This window comes from Geotrypetes seraphini, chromosome 4 (assembly GCF_902459505.1).
Source record: "Geotrypetes seraphini chromosome 4, aGeoSer1.1, whole genome shotgun sequence".
Lineage (NCBI taxonomy): Eukaryota > Metazoa > Chordata > Amphibia > Gymnophiona > Dermophiidae > Geotrypetes > Geotrypetes seraphini.
The window spans coordinates 186,232,523-186,254,148 of record NC_047087.1 but is presented as its reverse complement, the minus strand read 5'-3'; the positions used below and the strand labels follow the sequence as shown (position 1 = coordinate 186,254,148).

General features: G+C 39.7%; 1 protein-coding gene across 1 annotated transcript in view; it reads right to left on the bottom strand.

The window, feature by feature from the left end:
- The window catches only part of LOC117358966 (arachidonate 5-lipoxygenase-like), a 118,126-nt gene that overhangs the window by 79,443 nt on the left and 17,057 nt on the right, over positions 1–21,626 (bottom strand). Inside the window, exons 2-4 of the mRNA XM_033940956.1 lie at positions 4,810–5,008; positions 520–601; positions 81–203 (exon numbers count right to left, since the gene is read on the bottom strand). Of these exons, the coding sequence (XP_033796847.1) occupies positions 81–203; positions 520–601; positions 4,810–5,008 (404 nt within the window). The remainder of the gene's footprint in view (positions 1–80; positions 204–519; positions 602–4,809; positions 5,009–21,626) is intronic.

Sequence of the window (21,626 nt, the reverse complement as noted above, 5' to 3'; positions counted from 1 at the left end):
AAGGTATGAATTGCACTCCCTTCAATCGAGTTGTTTACAATCGAACACCACCTTTGAGTTGCCCCAGTGGTACAACTTACGCTTTAGTGTAATTTAAAATAAAGTCAACTCCTTTTTCGCTGTCAAATTGAATGTCACGAGGGAGATCACTGTGGCAGTGCGCATCAATGCTGAGTGGGAAACCAGGGTGCCACTCCTTCCACCTGCATAAAGAAGCCACAGATTTAATCTCTCTCTCTCTCTCTCTCTCTCTCTATATATATATATATATATATATACTGTAAATGCATAACGGTTTTGCACTCTTTCTCCCACCATACCATCATCTCCTGTGTTTTCTTCTAATACATTCTCTCATGTCAGCGATTTTTTTGCCACCTTACATTCCTCTACCTCTTCTTTATCTCCCCCTGCTGTACAAAATGTTCTTCAGCAGCCCATGGATTTTGCCCTTTCCTCCAAATTCCTAAACTGAACCTTGCACAAAAAGGAAAATTGAAGTAATTTCAGCAAGCACACCTGAAGAGCTTTTGGCGCTCCACCAGCTCGTTCCGTCTGTGTTGCTTCAGAATTTGAATTTTGTCATCTCGAGACAACTTTGCTGTGGAGAAAAGGATTAAGACGGAAAAGAAATAATGAAGAAGCCAGAACTTATTCTTTCCAACATGTTACATCACATTAACAGAAATAAAAATAATGTTTCATGATGAAAAGTTAGTTAAAGGTCAAACAAATACAGTACTTATATTATAGGATCACTAAAACCAATAGCAACATATAAACGTGTTCTACATTTCCTCTATGCTTTTGCCAGGACTCTTCAGAATTGGCCATTGTCTGAAAAAATTCCTGCAGATAACTCTGGCCAACTAACACCTCTTCATATGGCCAGAAAGCATTTGTATTGGTGCATATTTCATAATAGTTCTTTGATAGTGCATTTCTCACAATCTATATATATAAAATTGGATGTATGAGTGTGGGTATGTTTCAGCATAACTCTGAAACGTATGGAAACGCATGGGAAAAGTACCCCTAGACTGGAAAACAGCTAACGTAATTCCACTCCACAAAAAGGGCTGCAGAACAGAGACAGAAAATTACAGACCGGTGAGTCTTACATCCATAGTGTGCAAACTCATGGAAACACTGATCAAACAGAATCTTGACAAAATTCTAGACGAAGAAAATTTACGTAATCCACACCAACACGGATTTACCAGGGGAAGGTCCTGCCAAACTAATCTGATTGACTTCTTTGACTGGGTGACCAGTCATCTGGATGCCGGGGTTGTCCCTGGACGTGATATATTTGAACTTCAGCAAAGCTTTTGATAGCGTCCCACACCGCAGGCTGTTGAACAAACTAAAATCAATGGGATTAGGGGATACATTCACTAAATGGGTAAGGGATTGGCTAGATGGTAGGCTTCAGAGGGTGATGGTGAACGGTATCCCCTCCAAAACGTCAGCAGTGACGAGTGGAGTACCTCAGGGCTCCGTCTTAGGGCCGATTCTATTCAATTTATTCATAGGAGATTTGACCCAAGGGCTTAGAGGAAAGGTATCACTGTTTGCCGACGACGCCAAACTATGCAACATAGTAGACAAAAGCAGTGTGCCTGACTTTATGAAGCAGGACCTACAGCAGCTAGAACAGTGGTCATCAACTTGGCAGTTAGGCTTCAATGCTAAAAAATGTAAAGTAATGCACCTAGGCAAAAAAAATCCACACAGAACTTACACACTAAATGGTGAAACCTTGTCCAGGACCACGGTGGAACGTGATTTAGGAGTGATCATTAGCAATGATATGAAGGCTGCCAATCATGTGGAGAAGGCTTCGTCCAAGGCAAGACAAATGATGGGCTGCATCCGTAGGGGTTTTGTCAGCAGAAAACCTGAAGTTATAATGCCACTGTACAGATCCATGGTGAGACCTCATCTTGAGTATTGTGTTCAATTCTAGAGACCACACTACCGGAAAGATGTGTTGAGAGTTGAGTCGGTTCAGCGAATGGCTACCAGGATGGACTTGGAGCTCAGAGATCTCACGTATGAAGAAAGGTTAAAAAAACTGCGGATGTACTCACTGGAGGAGCGAAGAGAGGGGGGGACATGATTGAGACCTTTAAATATATCACGGGGCGTATAGAGGTGAAAAATGATATCTTCAGTCTTACAGGGCCCACGGTAACCAGAGGACACTCGCTGAAAATCAGGGGAGGGAAATTTCAAGGTGATGCTAGGAAGTACTTCTTCACCGAAAGGGTGGTCGATCATTGGAACGAGCTGCCTCAGCAGGTGATTGAGGCCAACAGCGTGTCAGATTTTAAGAGAAAATGGGATATTCAGTGGGATCTATAGGTGAGTAAGAATCAGGGAGTGGGTCATTGGTATGGGCAGACTCGATGGGCTATGGCCCTTTTCTGCCGTCAATTTCTATGTTTCTATGGACAGATTTCAACCAAACTTGGTATACATATCACTTACTATCTGGGAGAAAATACTGTGGGAGTGGGAAGGGGGTGACATGTAACAATGCTGTAATAATGCCTCCAAGGAAACGTAAGGCAATTGGCCAAGTGCAATCAAAGGCTAAAAATTGGTATACATATGACTTACTATCTGGGAAAATGCATCCAAGGAACAATTATGTAACAATGCCTCCAAGGAACAATGAAGTAACAAAGCCTCCAATGCCAAGTTCAATCAAAGGCTAAAAAAGTGAATCAACAGCGTAGGCAAGAAACTCCCGAGGACAGGAATACAAGACTTGCGACGCTGCGCAAGAGAGCTGCTACATCTAGAGCTTCAGAGACTGGGATAAATAACTGGGATAAATAAATACCTGGGCATAACATAACATCGTATTTCTTAACCGTGTAACCATAAGTTCTACGTGGTTTACAAAAGATTATAAACTAAAGACAATTAAAGAATGATAGAAATAAATTATTTAACCAAGTATTTTGAAAAGAGATAAGTTTTCAGTTGAGTTTTGAAATGTTTATATGAACAGGCTCCAAGCAATAACAATTGAAATTCTCTGTCATGTGAAGCTGCTTGGAATGCTAAAGTATGGTCCAGAAATTTCTTGCTTTTATTGCCCTGTACTGATGGGAAGGTAAACAGGGCATGAGATTTTCTACTATTTTTATACGATGCTAGAGAGAATCTATTAACCATATAAACCGGAGCGGTACCATACATAACCTTATAGCAAAAGCAACCCAGCTTAAAGAAAACACAAGCCTGCATTGGCAGCCAATGCAACTCACAATAGAATGGAGTCACATGATCACATTTTTTTAAGACCGTAGATCATTCTATCCACTGTATTCTGAATCAGTATGAGTCTAACCATGACTTTCTTGGGGATTGTCAAATATAAAATATTACAATAATCCAAAGACTCAGTAATAAAGATTGTACCAGAAGTTTAAAAGCAGAAAAATCAAAAAAGGGTTTAATGGTATGTAGTTTTCATAGCGTGTAATAACTGTTACGTACCACAGCATCTATTTGTTTTATCATAGTCAGATACTGATCCAAAATAACTCCCAGTATTTTAATTGTTGGTTGAATTATATACAAGGTAGAATTTATACTAATCGATGGTTCATGAATAATCTTATGTGGCGACACAACAAAGAACTTTGTCTTATCAGGGTTAAGCTTGAGTTTGAAATCCTGCATCCAAGAGTTCATCAATTTCAACATAATCTGCTAGAACCTTATAGAATACAATAACTTATCTTATTTCAGTGCAGGAAAACCAGTTGCTGACATAGCTATGTATTATACACTGTGTCAGAGCAAACAGACTCCTTCAGCATTTGCCCTGACAAAGTGTACGAAATATAGCTATGTCGGCAACTGGTTCTCCATAGAAGAAATGTAGGACATGTTTATATGTTGCTCATGATGGAAAGTAGCACTTTGTAAAAATTGTATATACAATATATCAGGACACAGTGGAATAATATTTAATAGAACCTGACAGGAGTACAATTGTCCTCACAGCATTTTATAAATAAATTGGCGTAGTGGAGGTGAACGGCACCTGGGACGGTGGTGTCTCTCTCCTGCCCTCTTCCCTGTCCACCCTTGCCGCACGCGCACACCTTCCCCATACCTTTTTATCTTCAGCGTGAGCAGTCACAAACTTGCAACTAGGCACGGGTCCCGGAAGTAACATCAGAGAGAGCGCCAAAGCCGACATATGCAGCAAGTTTGTGGCTGCTCGCGCTGAAGTTAAAAAGGTACAGGGGGAGGAATGGGAAGGGGTGGCAGAAACCAGGAGGGGTGCCAGCGCCCTGAGGAAGACCGCGCCTGGGATGGATCGCTCCCCCGCACCTCTTTTACTACAATTCCTGCATCACTTGTATGAGAAGATACTACGCGTGCCCTCAACAGTTAACACAGAGGTTTCAGGTTTCAGATTTATTTTAAAAATTGATATACCACCTTATTAAAAATTCAAAGCGGTTTTACATAATATAAAAAACAAAGTATAATAAGAACATACACTAAAAACAAATTACAAACAATACTACAAACAATCAAACGCACTGACAAACATTAACTTACTGATACAAGATGGAGAAGGGCAGAAATACAGTTTGTATAAAGAGAAAGAGAGGGGAAGAAGGATCAAGACAAAAGGAAGGGGCTTTCAAGCTGTGAATTGTAATCCACATTAATGAAAGGGGCTCTTTGTTACTGTACAAACCCTGCAGTTCTCAGGAATCAACAAACTGTCAACATGACCTATAAAATTTATGCTTGATACTTAAATCTACTGACCTCTCCCGTCTCGGAGTATAAGTTCCTTATTCGTTGTTATCCACCTGTAGCAAGGAAACTCCAAATAATCTCCACATGGGGTCTTCACAGTGATGAATTTGCAATACCAGTCATCTTCATACCAGTACTTGTATTTCTCAATTTTGACCAGATAAATTTCTCCGAGGTCCTCTAAAACAGTCACATCATAAGAGTCAATCTGTGGAGCATAAAGCAGAATTTCTACTCTAGTGCCAATTGCAACAAAGATCCCACCTTGAATATTTCCAATACAGAAACTTTAGAGGGAGCAGAGACCTTTCTTCATCATGTTTCATACAGATACCAGAATGTCAACAGCTGTAATAACAGAATCAAGGGGATGCACGTTCAACTTACAGTAATTAACATGGTATTAGCAATCAATAATTGGAGTTAATTGACAACAATTTCCATCTGTGTATGCATCTGTCCTAGTCGCTATTCTATAATTTCACACCTAACTTCTAGGACTGCCCCCTGATCTGCCCATACCCCTCCCATGGTCAAGCCCCTTTTGAGTTATGCTCTAAAAAAGTTAGGCATCAATGTTATACTGTAGAATATTGTTATTGGCAGGATGAATTCCCCCAATTTAGGCACCAGCATATATGCCAAGTTTCAGAAGGTTAAAGAAACAGCGCTTGCATCATGGTGGCAGAGGCGCTTTATGACGTCTACCACTGTAGGTGTGGCTAGTGCTAGAAGAGGCATCATAAAGTGCCTCAGCCATGATTCACATGAACGGTAGGTGCTGGAAATGTAACTTTGAAAACCTTGGCCTACATTTCCGGACCCTACCTTTCATGAAGCTTCAATTCTATCAATGGTGCCATTCCGTGATTGACACGTGATAGGCGGCCATTTCTTAGGCTCCAGCACCATTTATAGAACCCTGGCCTTAATCCTCTATTACCTCCAGTACAAAATTAGATTGTGATAACTCCCAAGACAGGGAAATACTAAGGGAAGAATTTATCAAGAGGCACTAGACACTGACACCTATTATACTCCTATGGGTGTCTTAATAGTTAGCGCCCCTTGATGAATTCCCCCCTAAGAGTACCTGAAAGTAACTCACCTACTACTCATAAGGTGTGAGCTAAATCCAAATAAATAATGTATATTAACAGAATCACCTCAAAAAAATCTACTGCTATCGTTACCAGGGGATGATTTTCTGAAATACACATGTCCCTGACCCTTTAGTTCTAGATTTTTGGCAATCACAAACAGCCCAAATTCAGATTGTCAATTTCAGGAAAAATGGGGTGAAGGTTTGGGTGCAGGTTCAGGAAGAGATAAGCACAGCTAATACTGTGTGCAAATTCCTCTCCTAAAAATATGCCAACATTAAAAAAATATAATTTATACAAGCATATGCTCTCCTTCCCCTCCATCTGTCTCACCAGCATCTAATCTCTCCTATGTTGTTTCCCCCTCCCATCTCTCTATCTTTCTCTTTCCCCAATTACCACCTCTTTAGTTCTATGATTCTGTTTCCCCAGGTTTATGTTTATGCTTTTTGTACTTAACATGCTGTCTTTCTTGGGAGCAAAACAAAGTGGTTTGCAAAAATATGTTAGGATGTGGAAAGGAATGCCATGTTCATAAGAGCCGTCATACTGGGACAAACTGCAGGTCCATCAAACCTAGTATCCTGCTTACAACATTGGCCAACCCAGGTTACAAGTACCTGGCATGATCCCAAAGTGTAAAACAGAATTTATACTGCTTATGCTAGGAATAAGCAGTGGATTATCCCACATCCATCGTAATAATGGTTATGAACTTCTCTTTTAGGATGTTATCCAAACCTTTTTCAACCCTGCTAACTGCTTTCACCACATTCTTCAGCAACAAATTCCAGAGTTGAATTACAAGTTGAGTGAAAAAAATATTTTCTCCAGTTTGTTTTATATCTATTATTTAGTAGCTTCAATACACGACTCCTAGGTCTAGTATTTTTGTAAAGAGTAAACAAGTGACTCATATCTACCCACTCCACGCCACTCAGTATTTTATAGACCTTCATCATATTTCCTCTGAGCTGTTTCTTCTCTAGGCTGAAGAGCCCTGGCTGCTTTAGCCTTTCCTCATAGGGAAGTTGTCCCATCCCTTCCCATTCCTCAAATAGGAAAGAGCCAAGGAGACATGGAGGAAGCAGATGTGTCCCTTGTATGACTTCCTCCATGGGCCTAAGTATCTGTGAAGACCTATCTAGAAAGATGAGTTTTTAGAGTCATTTTAAATTTGGGAAGCAATGGTTCATACTCTATAGGACAGTGTTTTTCAACCTTTTTACACCCGTGGACCGGCAGAAATAAAATAATTATTTTGTGGACCGGCAAACTACTAGAACTAAAATTTAAAAACCCCATTTCCGCCCCATCTCCGCCAGCTCGGTCCCTGCAAACCATCTGATCCCATCCGCACAAGCCTCAGTTATGATTTTATATTGAATGTATTTTATTAAAGTATTAAAAAAAAACAATATTCTGTACAATTGTCATTTTATAAATACAAATAATACAGAGCAAGGATCAACAAAACCTCGTCTCCCCTCCCCTTCACATATATCTCCTCTACTATCAAGAAAACGGAACAAGCCAAATTATTACAGAATGCAACACAGAAATATCATGCTAACAGAATACTGCAGTCACACATGACAGGAATAGTTTTAGGGGAGTGCAACTAGGACTACTGCCCCCTGGTCAGAGAGCGCCCTAAGCCAGCTGGAAGCTAAAGAAGCACTGCCTGGGCTTTACAGTCCCCAGTTATGTCTAACACTAGCTCTAGCAGGATATATATTTCAAATCAGATATACAGTATTCTTATCACAAAATAGAAATAAAATTATTTTTTTCTACCTTTTGTCGTCTCTGGTTCCTGCTTTCATCTTCTTTTCACTCTCTTCCTTCCAGCGTCTGCCCCTTCCATCCACTGTCTGCCCTCTCCCCCTTCCATCCAGCCTGTGCTCCCTCTCTCCTTTTTACATGATTCATTCCAGCTTCAGTGCTCTCTTCATTTTTATCTCTCCTACATCAGATCTACCATCGTTGTCCCTCTCTGCTTATTTTTTTTGCTGACCCCTTCCTATCATCAATCTCTCTACTTTCTCATGCCTGTCTCTCCCCTTCCTCTCCTCTAATCTTCCTGCCAGCTGTTTCCTTCCTTTTTTCATTCTCCCTTCCCTCCTCCTCCTGTCCAGCAGTAACTCTCTTCCCTTCCTCCCCTCCCAGCAGCATCTCTCCTTCTCCCTCTCGAGTAGCAGCTGTCACTTTTTTCCCTTACCCAGCAGCTTCCCTTCAGGTCTAGTAGCAGCTGTCCCTTTTTTTCCCTTGCCCAGCAGCTTCCCTTCAGGTCCAGTAGCAGCTGTCCCTTTTTTTCCCTTGCCCAGCAGCTTCCCAGACTCCTTTCCCTCCTCCCCTCCCAGCAGCATCTCCTCTTCTCCCTCTCCAGTAGCAGCTGTCCCTTTTTGTCCCTTGCCCAGCAGCTTCCCAGACTCCAATAGTGGCTTTCTCCCCTCTGCAGCTCTTCTTTACTTCCCAGCGCAGCGATTCAGGAAGGCAGCCTCTGGTCCTTTGTTGGGTCGCTGCCTCTGAGGAAAGAGGAAGTTGCATCATCAGAGGCAGCCGCGACTCAGCAAAAGCCCCGAGGCTGCCTTCGTGAATCGCTGCGCTGGGAAGTAAAGGAGAGCTGCAGAGAGGGGAGAAAGCACTGTCGCAGCCTCCCCAAGATCTCTCCGGCCCAGCGCGGACTTCAGCTGTTGATCTTGCCAGCCCTGCGTGGACCGGCAGGAAATTGAATTGAGTCAATATCGCCGGCCCTGCGCGGACCGGCAAAAATTTCCTGCGGACCGACACCGGTCCGCGGACCGGCAGTTGAAGAACAGTGCTATAGGAGAAGGCAGCAGATCCCACAGGTCATCGGCAGAGATCAGATGGCCATCTTAGATTTTTTTTCAGTAGCTTTCTCAAGCAATCAATGAGTGTTACTCATATGTCAAAGATAGAGTGAGCCTACATAATAATAATAATTTTATTTTTATATACCGCCACACCACATAGTTCTAGGCGGTTTACATCTAGAAGAACTGTACAATCAGTGAATAAACTACAATTGACTTAAAAATACATTAAGATCACATTAAAATAAACATTAAAAATATCAATTTGCAGTTTACCAATCAAAATTAAAACATCAATTTACAAATTTACCAAATAGGTCAGTTTTCAACAGATTCCTAAAAGACACATAAGAATAAGTCTGAGAAATAATGGTACATAACCATGAATTCATTTTGCCTGCCTGAAATGCAAATAGTTTGTCAAGAAATCTCTTATATAGGCAAGATTTTATGGTTGGGTAAACAAACAGTTTCCTTGAGTGATCCTGTTTGGTTTATATCATTCAAAACATGAAGACAGGTAAGTAGGAGCCAGACCAAATAAGGCCTTAAAACAAATGCAACCGAACTTAAACAGTATTCTTGCCTCAAAAGGCAACCAATGCAACTGCTGGTAAAATGGAGCAATAGTCATCTTTTTTCAGGCCGAAAATCAAACGAACCGCTGTGTTCTGAATACCGGTAACTTTTTAGAAGTTTTTTATGAGATCCCAAATATATTATGTTGCAATAATCCAGAACAGACAGGATGGAAGATTGTACTAATAACCTAAAAGATACACTGCCAAAAAATTTTTTTATCGTTTGGTTTCCACAAAATTGAAAAACATTTTTTAGTCAATAAAGTTGTATGGTCATCCAAAGCTAAGTGGCGATCCAAAATAACTCCTAAGATTCTAATGGAGGTGGATATTTAAAAAGTTTGATCATTCAAGTGAATCATTGATATTATCAGAAGGACTAGCCAGAAAAAAATTTTGTTTTTTCAGGGTTAAGTTTGGCCCTGATTGTCCATTGCTCAATATGACCAATATAGAAGAAATTTGATTTTTTTATTTCCACTGAAAAAGATATAAGTGGAAGCACTATAGTAATAATATCTGCATAGATGAATAACTTAACTTTCAAACTATGCAATAGTCTTCCTAACGGGGGCTAAATAAATGTTAAACAAAGTGCCAGGGAAGATGAGAAGAACAAGTAGATTTAGGATGTGGCATGTTTTGAAATTGCCCTGTCGCTCAGGCAACGAGAACTCCAGAACTGAAGTCATCATTCATGATCTTCAGCAATTTGTTCATGTCTTACTACAACTTATTTCTCTTTTGAAAGAATCCAAAAACCCACAAGACAAGAAGCATCTGCCTTTGAGCAGCCTTGATATCTAAGTCTGTCAGCAAAGTGTCTGTAAATACTGAGGAACTGGGGTAAAAGAGGAAGGAAGTGTGAGTGAAGTCACAGGAAAAAGCAATGAACCACAGACAGAGAGATCAGTAAGCACCAAGTTGCTAGGGAAACGGTGAAAGGCAAATCCAGAACCATTTATGTTTTAATTTGTTTTTATTATGTGTTCTGACTGATTTTCTGAGATTGTTTTATTCCATTATTTTAATTGTAAGCTGTATAAGACATTGTTGCTGAATATAATGACATATAAATCTTAATAAATGAACAATAAAATGGAATTAGAAGGCAGCACATAAAAGAGCAAGATTATTTGTGTGTAGCGCTCCCATGTAGGCATTCCTGGGTCTTGGGTTGACCTGACTGGAGTCCTCCTCCAGGAAGATGGAAATCCAGCAGCACATAAATGGTGGTTCAGTGACCCCTCCAGGCAAGAGAGAGGTCTAGCAGCACAGAAATAGGGAATCAATGACCCCTGCAGGCAGGAGGGAGGTCCAGCAGCACAAAAATGACAGACCAGTCATCCCTCTAGGCAAGAGGGGGGTCCAGTAGGATAGAGACAGCAAAGCATTGCAGGGAAGGGCAGCAAAGAGCAGGAGAGTTGGGGCAGCAAGAGCAGGGCTCAGCTGGAAGGGGCGTTTGCTGTGTCTTGGATGTGTGGAAGGGGCAGAGAGCAGAGCGGCAGAGATGGGCTGCAGGGTTGGGATTTCAGGCTGAGGACAGTCGGAAAAGATGTTTGCGACTGGTCCCCAGCAGTCACTTCTTGTGTTGATCAGCCAGCCCAGTCGGTTTGCAAGATTTCTGTAGTGAATCATGTCCCTGCCTACTTTACATGCCATTCCCCTCATTTGCATTCACGGATCGGAATTGGATCGGAGGAGAGGTAAGTGAATCAGGCCAGAGTAAAATTGGGTCGCAAAAGGGTCGCAAACTGATCGGTACACAATCGGTTTGCTTAGTGAATCTAGCCATTAGTCAAACCAATTCCATTCCTCGTCAGATAAAGAGCTATCTGCTTCTAATGACCATAGATTTTGTAATGCAGATATACAAGAATCTTGTTGAGGTAAAAAAAAAAGAGATACAAAGGGGTGCTGAAAAGTTCTCAGCCCAACCAAGAAAAGAATGGTGTGTTTATGGTTCAATCCATGATCTCAGACAATGTCAAAAACAATTTTGTTTCTCCAAATTGGCACTTAATGAAATAAGATAACAGTCTTTTCAGCTACAGTGGCCAAAAACGCTCGGAATTTGGGAAGTTGGTTGGTTGGGCTGTGAACTTTACAGCACTCCTTTGTGTAAATGAAGCAACTAGAATCACCCCATTCAGTCTAAGAACTGCAGTGTAGAGATATTAAAAGATTGTTTTCACAGAACTTTTGATATAGCAGTTCGAAGTTGTAAATACTTAAATAATTAAGAATCAGGATGGAATAACCTTTGTAGATGGTCAGAAGTGTAACACAATCGATTTCCCATCACTTCAATCTCTTAAACTAAGAACATTGTGTGATATCCAATCTTAGGGTTTGGTACCAATTTTAATCAAAAGATGGCCCCATAATAAGGCATCCAAAGAATATTTTATTTGACGTTTACAAAATGAATCAATAAATAGAATGGCTTATACTGTATACGAGATAATAAATCATCTATTATTGAGAAACAGGATAATTTGAGGAGACTAGATAGAGGAATAGATTGCTCAATATGAATCCAAATAAAACAAGAGACTAAGGGCTCCTTTTATAAAGGTGCGCTTTGGGGATTAGCGCGTCGGACATTTCATCACGCGCTAACCCCCGCGGCAAGCCAAAATACTAACGCCTTGTCAATGGAGGCGTTGGTGACTAGCGCAGCAGGTGGTTTAACGCATGATATGCCACACGTTAAACCCCCTACTGCGCCTTGATAAAGGACCCCTAGGTATTTCTAGTCATTTATTCACTGCTTTAATCAGGAATGCTTGTTTGTATTTATGGAAGTCTGGAAATTTAAAACCCCCTAAATATCCAGAAAGGCACAACTTCTGTAAAGATATTCTGGCAGATTTATTCTAGCATAGAAATTTAGTAAGGATTTTATCAATTTTGGTTAAAAAAATCATTGTTGGGAATTGCAATGGTTACATACCTAGTAGACTCAGCAGCTTGAGGTTGTGGGTTCAAACCCACGCTGTTCCTTGTGACCCTGGGCAAGTCACTTATTATCATAACATAAACATTACATTAATTTTTATTTATATATCGCATAAGCCTTGCAGTTCTAAGTGGTTTACAGAAGAGGAAAACCTGACCAGTGTCAGCGAGCTACAATAAGACTCGAGGAGATTAGCAGTGGAATCACAAAGGTGGATGGCGGAATATATTTACAAAGTGGTAGAAAAGACTAATGACAAGGGGCTGCCATATACTGTAACTTCCGACTAAGTCAAAACTACACAGGAGGAAAATAACTTCAAAAATCAAACAGCGTGAAAAAATTCAAGAAAATAAACAAAAAACACGCTAGTGTAATTGCTGTAACTTCTTACAAGTCCACTTGAAACTCCATATTCCTTATACTTTAATCAGTGGATAGATTGTGCTCAGAGACATTGAGGAAAAAAGGGACAGAAAGTCCCCCAAAACCCTCACCACCCAATCATTAACTTCCACCTTAACACACTTTTATATGAGCATGACTTGAAAGATTGTGTTATTAAAAAGCACTTATCTTTTATGTATAGTTCTTTGGCCTTGACGTGCCACGTTTCAAAATTTCTTCAGGAAGCCAAATGGTAACAGCGAAAGACTCTTAAGATATCAGAAGTTCACTGAAAGCTGAATTGCAAGCTAAATCAGAGACTGACACCATTTTGGAAGACTTAAGAGTCTTTCGCTGTTACCATTTGGCTTCCTGAAGAAATTTTGAAATATGGCACGCCGAGGCCAAAGAACTATACATAAAAGATAAGTGCTTTTTAATAACACAATCTTTCAAGTCATGCACATATAAAAGTGTGTTAAGGTGGAAGTTTTGCAATGATTGGGTGGTGAGGTTTTTGGGGACTTTCTGTCCCCTTTTTCCTCCATGTCTCTGAGCACAATCTATCCACTGATTAAAGTATAAGGAATATGGAGTTTCAAGAGGACTTTTAAGAAGTTACAGCAATTATACTAGCGTGTTTTTTGTTTATATACCGTAACTTGGCAGCGGCTGTAAACTGTTGAGGTTTACAAAGGAGGCATAGCTGACCAGTATCAGTGAGCTGAGTCATAAGTGATAAGCGAGGTTAACAATCGAGGTAGCTTCTGAGAGTATCTAGGAAGGACTGCTAAATTTCTAAGCGGTTTCCAAGCAGTAAACATTCATAAAAAATAACTTCCTAAAGTGTATGTAATTCCCCCATTGCTCCAATTACATTAGATAGATTGTGAGCCTGCCAGGACAGACAGGGAAGAATGCTTGAGTACCTGAATAAATTCATGTAAAGCGTTCTGAGCTCCCTTGGGAGAACGGTATAGAAAACTGAATAAATAAATAAATTATATGGGGAGAAATTACCGTTTTACTGATTCAATTCTGTTCCACCAATTTAAATGCAATGGAGACCACACAGAATGAGTCCTCTGTTTGCTGAAGAACTTTATTCATATTAATGCTAATAGTTTCTTCCCATGTGAGGCAGAATAATATACCTAGGTATTTAATATGATTAGGGCACCACTTAATGGGAACAGAAGAAATTTGGGAGCTATTACATAAATCATTCAAGGGCATTAATTCAGTTTTACACCAATTTACTGTTTAACCTGAAATAATCCACTGAAAAGAGAGCCCAAGAAGACCTCAACGATGAGACAATCAAAGCACAACAAAGGAGTCGTGAGGATGAGATGTCAATAATTCAGCCACGAGTGTAAAGTTCAAAGTTCACTTTATTGATAGTAGCACCGTGAGGACTCGACGATTCGACACTGACAGTGTTTCAGCATCTATGCCTTTGTCAAGAATCTCGATGGTTGGTAGTTCTATCACATTCAATAAAGGTCATGGGTCCAGGAAGTGATGTCAGAAGGAAAGCCAATGCCGGCATGAACAGCAGGCTGGAGAAGCTGCTTGTGCTGGTGAAGATTTAAAAAGGTACAGGGGAAGGGAGGGCACAAATGTGGCGTGGGGGGCACGGAAGGAGCAGGGAGCGGAGAGGAGGGCTGGGGGATGCGGGAGCCACTGCCCCAGGTGACTCCTACCCTCACTACTTCACTGCATGTGAGTGTGGAATTTTAAAATAATCTAAACGTGGGAACAAAACAGGGGGGAAATCATACTAATAAATTGTTCCCCCAAATTAAACCATTTTAAAACCTGAAACAAGAAGGACCTTTCAACATAATCAAAAGCTTTTTCAGCTTCTAATGAGCTCACATATGCTGAAGCAGAAATGTGTTTAGTACGTTGTAAGATGTAACTAAAAACTCTGGTATGAACCATTATTAAATGACTTTTAGACAAACCACTTTGTTCAGGAGCAATTAAATTCCCAATTACAGGGTTTAAACGATCTACCAAGATTTTCACATAAATTTTACAGTCATAATTGAGTAATGAAATTGGTTTGTAATTACAAGCAAGCACAGAATCTCTACCGGGTTTCTCAAATAAAACAATGACAGCTTCAGCCAGAGAACAGCTTTTGTCTGATACTACTTGGCTATAAAGCTGAGGAAGCGAAGGAGCTAGTAGAGTATTTTTTTGTAACAATCTGCAGTAAATCTATTGCTTCAAGGTGATTTTTGTGCTTTCAGCAATGCCATTGCTTTCTGAATTTCTTCAAGCGAGATAGGGTTGTCTAGGGTAGACAAAAAATTTGTATTTAGAGACATTTTATTGATTCCAGGAAAGATAGTATTTGCTCCAAAGAGGATTTATTTTGTGAAAAATATGTCTTTTAATAAAAATGTATAAAATGATCCCTAATAGCTAAATATTTGGTCAGGATAAAACCATTTTGATTAATTGCAGAGTTGTTAGTTTTCTCTTCAGAACGTTTAAGAAAATTGGCCAATTCTTTCCCAACCTTGTCCATGTCGGCATAATTTGACACCTGTTGGGCAGATAATTGGATTCCAGCTTTGTAGCTTAAAAGTTTATAACCTTGGCACTCGCACTGGCATCAGCAGGCAATAAATTTTCCGTGAATTACTTAAATTACTCAGACATCACACCTTTAATTGAGAACACTTGGCCGCAGTTCATTTATTAACATAAAACATCAATACAATTTATCTTATATTATAATACGCTTTAAATTCATCTTGACTACCAGACAGCCCGTAACTTATCCCCAACACTTGTATTTCCCCAAGGCCAGTCGGTGATGACCTAGCTCCAATACTCAGTAAAACTTTAAACAAGCACATAACATACTTAATTTAATTAAAGTGAACCTTGTGGTGACTCCAAGAACCTACCTCGACTCAAAGCAGAGTCACACCTAAGCCTAATCACTTCCTTCTAACCAACTTCATAGTACATCTCCAACTTATTCCCTCCAACCTATTTGGCTGCCTGGGTTAATGACCTCCTATACCAGCAAAGTTGCGACCATTCCCCCCACCTTCTAACTCCTCTCCCTCCCCTCATGCCCTTTAGTCAACAATGCTCACAATTCCCTAACCAAATAAATTACCCAGTCCACTACTCTCCCACCCCAATTTCAAAGAGGTGGGTAGGGCAGGTTTCACAAAAAAACTTTTATCGAGCCTACCACCCTACTGTCTTCTGCTGCACTATCTACCACCTCAATTTTTTGTAAAGATACTAAATCAGTTTGTAAAGATGCTAAATCAGTTTGTGATTAAATGCCATATAGTTTCCTCAGACCATTGAATACCCAGTTCTAAATCAGACAATTCTTTTTCCTGCGTTTTGCTGATATGAATAGAGTAAGCAATAATTTTTCCTCTGAGAAATGCTTTATAAGCATCTCATATGGTTTGAAATGAGATGTCTATTTCACATTAAAAGAAAAATAATCTGAGGTCTTTAATGAAACCATTTTTATAAAGTCATTGTCTTTCAGCAAGGCTGCATTAAAATACCATAAATTAGAAGAGACTTTAGTTGAAGTAATATTAAAGTTGAAGGTAGTGCCAGAATGGTCATAAACATAGGTGTCAGCTCTGCGGGTGCTATGGATTCCCGAGCACCCCCAATATTTTGGAGACCTCACATGACCGCAGATGCACCGAGTCAGGCAGGTTGTTCCAGACATATGGCGCAGCAAGGGAGAAGGGATGGAGTCAATAGTTGGCTGTAGAGGAGAAGGGTACAAACAAGAGAGACTTACCCAATGATCGGAGTTCCCAGGGTGGAGTATAGGAAGAGATAAAAGAGGAGAGATAATGAGGAGCTTCAGAATGAATACACTTGTAGGTCAGTAAAAGGAGTTTGAACTGTATGCGGAAGCAGAGAATAAACAGAGAAAGAATGGTTAATATAACAGGAAATAGAAAGTATCTCCACATATATCTCCTTATGGTGTGAATCTGAGTGAGAAGAGATTAGAAGACTTCAAGTCATTGTAAATATTCATCTATAACTTGTGCCAATCCAAACCTATAGCCCCCAGCCTAGAGTGAATGTAACTTTGTAACCCCACTCCTCCTCCCCAATATTCAGTGAATATAACCTGATGCTTTGCTCCAATTTACTGTGGATGCCCCTCCGTCCCCTTACCTCCCTTCAGTATATTGTAAATGTACCTTTATTCCTGTATCTCTAAACACTGTGAATGTACTGCTGTAATTCATTCTGGGCTCCTGGATAGGACAGGATATAAAACTGAATAAATAAATAAAAAATATAACCAAAGCTCCACTAACAATATTTTGCTAACAATAGTTTACATAACACAGCCTTATAAATTTATATTAGACAGACCAGAAAAGGCCAGAATTATGTAGAGGGTTCAGATAGTTGTCATGGCAGATTCCTCCTTTTCTGTTATAAATTGCTCCAAAAGAACTGGATCTGTATATGTCTTAGTGACATTGTTGTGAATAATTTTCATGTGAGCTGTTGATAAAAATACAATTACAGATCCTCACAAGGTTACCTTTGATAGTTCAATGCCTAAAGTAAAGGAAAAGATCTCAGATGACCACCCCAAGGATCATATTACTATTCTCCTTTGATTGTTCGGTGGTAGAGGTTATCTTTCATAGATCAAAAACCTTCACAGGTGTAGCCCAACTTTATAATCCTGAAGAAGCCAATGAATTTTGGCAAAACGGGTCCCGTCGGATACTCAGCATTAATACCAGTAAAGGCTTTATGCCATTTTTGATTAGACGATGAATGCAGTTCTGGCTTTAGATACTGCAACTTCAAACATAAGATAAGTTAAGTTTTGTGCTCTATATTATTAATGTGGATGAAGGCACACATTATTAGTGGTGTTGGAATTTGAAAAAAGAAAAAACATAAATCAAAAATTTCTAAAAATTATTTTCCTGCATATAATAATATCATAATATATCCTAATATACAATACAAATAAAGAATAAAGTTACCCAAATATCGCTATCAATATTTATTCCCCTCCCTCCAACCCCCCACCCCCCTGGATGTGTAAAGATAAATAAACCAAAGAAAAGAAGAGATATGATGAAAATACATTATTATGTTTTTACAAATTTAGTCAATGGGCTCCAAATTTTATTAAATACCTCACTAAAACCCCTACATTCTGCATAATTCGTTCATATCTGTATGTAGTACACACATTCACCCACCAAAATGTATAATTAATTCTATCATGGTTTTTCCAATTACTTGTAATCAATTGAATGACTATACATGTTAGGATCATAAACAGATGACTCTTATATTTAACTAGAGTGAGTTTCACATGTAAAATTGTTCCACAAATTATAGCCTCATATGACATTGGAACATTTGAATCTAGTACTAAATTTATTTGTCCCCAAATTGACTTCCAATATATTAATATAAACGGACAAAAATGCAACAGGTGATCCAAAGTCCCTATACCAGTATGACAATGCCAGCATCTATCAGACTTAGAACTATCTATTTTATTTAATCGAACTGGGGTCCAGAAAATCCTATGTAACAAAAATAACCATATTTGTCTCATAGATGCTGATGCTGTACATTTCAATCTCCAAGTCCAAATTCGTGGGCAATGAGACACAGAAATATACTGTTTTATCTCGATGCTCCAGATGTCTCTAAGACTATTTTTTGGCTTTTTATTCAAAAATCCAGAAATCAATTTGTACCACTGAGCAGCCTGATGACCTACTAAATCGGTTTGGTAGCAAAGGATTTGCAGGCTAAAATATGTTTTAAAATTTTTCCATTCAGGGAACCCACTCTGAATAGCTTGCTTCAACTGCAACCACCTATATTGCTGAGATTTTAAAATTCCAAATGACTGTTGCAATTGTGAAAAATCAAGCAGATTTCCATTAGACATAACGTCATCTAATGTCTGAATACCTGAAATTATTGAATGATATTTATGTTACCTGTATAGATAATAGTGTAATATGTGGAATATCTTTTGTTCTTTCATTTGTATGACACTGTTTTTGATTAAAAATCAATAAAGAATTTAAAAAAAAAGAAATTCTAAAAATTATTGAGTGAGTAGAGAAGATAATTTGAATAAGACTGTTTAAATTATATGGTCATTTGAATGTGAAGGTTTTTGATCTATGAAAGATAACCTCTATCACCGAACAACCAAAGTAGAATAGTAATATGATCCTTGGGGTGGTTATTTGAGATATTTTCCTTCACTTTAGGCATTGAACTATCAAAGTTAACCTTGTGAGGATCTGGTGATAACAAGCCATAATGTGCATTCAAAGTTATGGGGTCTGAGCATCAGGAATCTTTTGCTGATATCCATTGTGGCAAAAGTCAGGGAGTGTTGGAATTGCTTGAGCTGCTTGGAGAATTTCAGACACTTGGGGAAACCAAAGTAGTTTGATGACTATTAGATGAGACAATTTTTGCAATCTAATGACGTGGTTGGAATGCAGTAGGCTCTCTCGTTTTCAAAAGAGTACTTAAAAGATAATTTCAATAGTTTGGGCAGAAATGCCTCCATGAAGCTGATCGTATTATTACCTTTGGTACCTTTTGGCAGACCAACAAGTCTGATATTATTTTGCCGATTTCTATTTCCTATGTTGTCAATGGCCAATTGAAGGTTCAGGCCTATTTTTGACGGCTACTCTCCTCCACCTGAGCTCTGTTTCTTGGGAAATTGTATGATTGCAAGTGGTTATGCCCATTTTATTAATTCTGCAGGTGCATAATTCCCTAATTCCCTGGGATGTAACAAGAAATGGTCTAGTAATAAAAGCAATGATCTGAGAGCTAGAGAAACCAGAGGTTATATTCCCCTTCCCCCTTCTAACACTCCTTCTGCTTTATATGCTGCCTGTTAATTCCAGCAGCCTGTGGAAGGACAGAGGCAAGTGTGAGAGCACATGTGCTCAGAAAGGAGATCCTGTATGTTTGAGAATCATCACTGATGCCTCTTACTGCATAGTACTGAGAGCAGAGCAGTGTGCTCATCTGGTGGCAATGACTTATCTGTGGTGCATTAAATCAAATACATTGGCATAAATAACCTTCCTCAGCCACTTTCAGTAACCCAGTAAATGTAGCATTTATAATTATATAATAACATCAATGAGACTTATTTGGAATCTAACACCAACCACTGTTGCACAAGTATTTGGAATATGCTTATCACAAGCTGTGACTTTGGTTTTCTTTACATATGCTCAAGTTCCTTCACAACTGTATTTATCCTATGTTCTGAAGAGAAGTTTAAAAACAACAAAGGGGTAAAAAATCACCACAAAACATAGTCTGAGGAAAAATAGTGGTGAATATGCAGTATAAGGATGACACAGGAAAGTGAAAAAGTAAATGGGCAGACTGGATGAACCTTTCAGGTCTTTATCTGCCATCATTTACTATGTTACTATAAAACTATAAAAGTTTATTTAAAATATTTACATACTGTATATACAGTATATGTACTGCAGCAAAAATTGTATATACAGTATATATCAGGACACAGTGGAATAATATATAATAGAACCTGACAGAAGTACAATTGTCCTCACAGCATTTTATAAATAAATTGCTGTGTGGAAAACACTGAGAGGTAAAGATGCTTTCACCATGTCGATCATCCAATTGGAAGAAGGGAAATAAAGCTGGTACCGTGAAGTGAGGACAGTAGACTCCTGATTTGCCAAAACATGGACTGTGTCGGCTCCTATTATACTTCATTTCACTGTGTCCTTATATATACAATTTTTGCTGCAGTACATATATACATGTATGTAAATATTTTTAATAAGCTTTAATAGTTTTTTACTCTTTCACTTTCCTGTGTCATTCTTATACTGTGCATTCACCACTATGTTTCCCCTGAAGAATAGTTTGACACTTTTATTGTAAATGTCTTTGTTTATCTTTCTGGTTAAACTGTGTGAGTCAGAAAGCTTTTGAGAAAGGCTGTGAACTCTTAGGTTGAGATATGCTAGTAAAGCCCTGAACATGATCCAAGGGAAGTCACCCTCTAGTTTGATTTCAGCTCTACAACTTGAAAGAATGAGTTACAAAAGGTCATCTGTATAAATAAACTAGTGGCATAGACACCAGTGGGTTCAGATGGGCTTGGGCGCACTCAGCAGCTTTTCACCTTGCTGTTGCTGGTGGGGTTTCTCAAGCCTCACCAGCTGAAGACCCCAGGTCTCTCTCCTCTTCCCTACTCTGCAAATAATCCAGCATGTCAGTCTCTCAATTCCTCTTCCATCCCTTCCACCCCCCCCCCGGTGTGCTTTTTAAAACTTCTCTTCCCTTCTGAAAGTCACTGGCAGTGAGCAGCAATTCACATAAATTGCTCCGGCCCCACATTTTCCCTCTGACATGGTCCTACCTATACAATAACAGGAAGTTGCATCAGAAGGAAGTCTAGAGATGGCGTGAGCATCCTGTGTGAGTCACTGTTTGCTGACCTTTCTTTCTTTTTTTCTGTTTCTTTTCTTTCCTTCTGTTTCCCTGCCTGCCCCCTTTCTTTCTTTCTCCCTACCGTTCCCCAAGCCACTGCCACTGCTGCTGCCATCGGGGAACAGGACCCACCAATGGATAACAGGCCCCAAAGCCGACGCCGATGCCGATGCATGCTCTCCCTGCTTCGGGCCGATCAGTCTTCCTCTCCCCGACGTCAATTCTGCCGTCAGAGAGGAATTTCCGCCCAGCCAGGCAGCGATTGGCTGGCCCGAACTTCCTCTCCGACTGCAGAATTGACGTCGGGGAGAGGAAGACTGATCGGCCCGATAGATTAGATTGCCAAGACAAAGTGAGTCCTGGGTGATTGACTCACTTTGCCTTGGCGAGCTACTGGCGCCCCTGCCTTAGAACACTGCCTAGGACCCTGGGG